At 46.3% G+C, this 2186-nt stretch overlaps 1 protein-coding gene across 1 annotated transcript in view; it reads left to right on the top strand.

Annotated features, from left to right (window-relative positions):
* The first annotated feature begins 1167 nt into the window (after nucleotides 1-1167).
* The window catches only part of LOC107090417 (C-Jun-amino-terminal kinase-interacting protein 1-like), a 34256-nt gene continuing 33237 nt past the window's right edge, over nucleotides 1168-2186 (top strand). Inside the window, exon 1 of the mRNA XM_015383786.1 lies at nucleotides 1168-1540. Within this exon, the coding sequence (XP_015239272.1) occupies nucleotides 1469-1540 (72 nt within the window). The 5' untranslated portion in view covers nucleotides 1168-1468. The remainder of the gene's footprint in view (nucleotides 1541-2186) is intronic.

Genomic DNA, 2186 nt, shown 5'->3' with positions numbered 1-2186 from the left:
TAAAATATCGGCATATCGGATATCGGCCAAAATCCCAATATCGTGCATCCCTATTAAAAACTGTGATCATCAGGAAGATCCATGAGAACCTTTACAGCGGAGTCAGCTGAGAGGAAAATTCCTCTGACCGGTCCTTGTCCCTTCTTTTTTTCTGTACAAGAAATGAAGGTTTTTGACATAAAAGGTCTTTGAGGTTAGCCTGTAGCTCACAGCCCTGCAGGATCCTTTTTCACTTATTTTCAGCTGTTGCCTTTTTAATCAATTATTCAATCAATCAATCAATTTCTTTATTGCCAACTACAATTCACACTGTAATCGAGATTTCAGTTTCAGTACAAATCGTTCATCACATACATTTGGGTGGGATTGGGGTGGGGGGGGCACCTGTTTATTGCTCATACTGACTGACTGGAGGCTTGCGAACAGTTTTTTTAGATCATGTCATGCTAAATGACTGGTTCCCAGTTACCATGTATTCAGTTTCTGAGTCACTGACAGGTTTTTAGTGAAATGACCTTTTCCTGACTGGTTACTGCGGAAGTGTTCTGGTTAGCTGGTTTCTGGCCGTTTTACTGACTAGTTTCAGTCCAGCCGACTGGTTGGTTTCTCTGAACTGGTTTTGGCCTCAAAGGGTGTAAAGCTGTACATTTTAAAACATCTTGTAAATTGGTTTTACTGACTGTTAACCAGATGTAAGTTTGACTTTTAACAGGTTTAGGAAGGACTGGCTGGCTGGTTCTCAGCAGAAAGGTGAACAGGTGCCAACTGAATGACTGTTTGATGGCTGGTTTTCCAACTGGTTGCTGCCTCCATCTTTAGTCCAACGTGCCTGAGACAGAGTGACAGGCTGGTTCCCAGTTATCAGACCTTTGGTTAAATGGCAACCTTCTCCATGTTCAGTGAAACTGGTTTCAGTCAGACTGGTTCCCAGTCATCACACAGCTTCCCGCCTGCTTTGCTGACTGCTTGCTGCCTTTGTCCCGCCCAGTGTTGCTCTCTAATCTTGTTTCTCTGAGTCACTCTCTGCATGTTTGGTAGCCTGAAGGCAGATCAGCTGATGATGTCATGCATCGCTCTGATTGGCTGCCACTGACTTCCTCCCCCTCCTCTTCCTCCCTCTGTATCTCTAACTCATCTCCTCCTCCTTTGCTCCCTCTCAGTCCTGATTACCTCCATCACCACTCAGCACCACCCGCCTCCTCCTCCTCTCCCTCTTCCTCTCTGTGATGTTGCTGAAGATGATGTGAGGCTGTGGAGGACCAATCACTGGGGTAGAGGGGTGTGGCCAGAGTAGGAGCTCAGAGCTGATCGATGCTCAGAGGACTGAGGAGGAAGAGATGACAGGGAGGTAGAGGAGGGTGGGGGAGGCCTTGTCCGAGCCGAGGAGCGTCCGACGGTGGATTAATAAAGGAGGAGGAGGAGGAGGGAGGAAGCTGTCGCTAACAGAGGAGGAACCACCTGTGCTGTCATGGACAAATACCGACCAAAGAGACCAACCAGCCTGAATCTGTTCCCTCAGCTTCCACAAGCCGGCAGCCAGGTAGGTGTGGATGGTTGTGATGAGGAGAGGGATCAGGTCAGATCAGGGGTGGATCCACCCACAGTCAGGACAGTAAGTGGCTTAGAGTGTGTGTGTGTGTGTCCTGGAGGCATCTGTGTGTGATCATGTGTGTCATCTGGGTCACATCCCAGGATCCTGCTCTATCTCCAACCTTCTGCTATATATTCCTGATCAGTGCTGAAGCCGTCGGTGGGGATCAGGGCTGCAGGATTCTCCCAAGGACGGCTGTACGGCCTGCATTCGTTCCAGTAGGAACCACTCTGCCATCTTGGGGAAATATTAAAGTCCAATGATAATAAATGTGGAATCGGAAGCAAAACATCTGGAATCAGAGACGTGTTTCAACATTCAACGCAGTCAGACTCATATGTTGATCAGATTTAGCTCACTTGGTTAATTTAAACATAAACTGGTTCAGATGTGGTCTGAGTCCTCCTATAACAGGGACTCACTGACTCTGAAAACAATTCACGCCACTTAAGGTGGTAGGGAAGTCATATTCAATTTCTAATCATTCTAGCCTAAACATGCATATAAATGTGCTCTTTATCAGACTATATTGTCCCAAAATTTTGAAAATTTCTATTTAAAAAACAAAATCCTGTCTTAATATCTGTGGTTTTTT

Source organism: Cyprinodon variegatus, unplaced genomic scaffold (genome assembly GCF_000732505.1).
Source record: "Cyprinodon variegatus isolate N-32 unplaced genomic scaffold, C_variegatus-1.0 Scaffold294, whole genome shotgun sequence".
NCBI classification, from domain to species: domain Eukaryota; kingdom Metazoa; phylum Chordata; class Actinopteri; order Cyprinodontiformes; family Cyprinodontidae; genus Cyprinodon; species Cyprinodon variegatus.
This window is presented reverse-complemented; position numbering and strand designations above follow the sequence as displayed.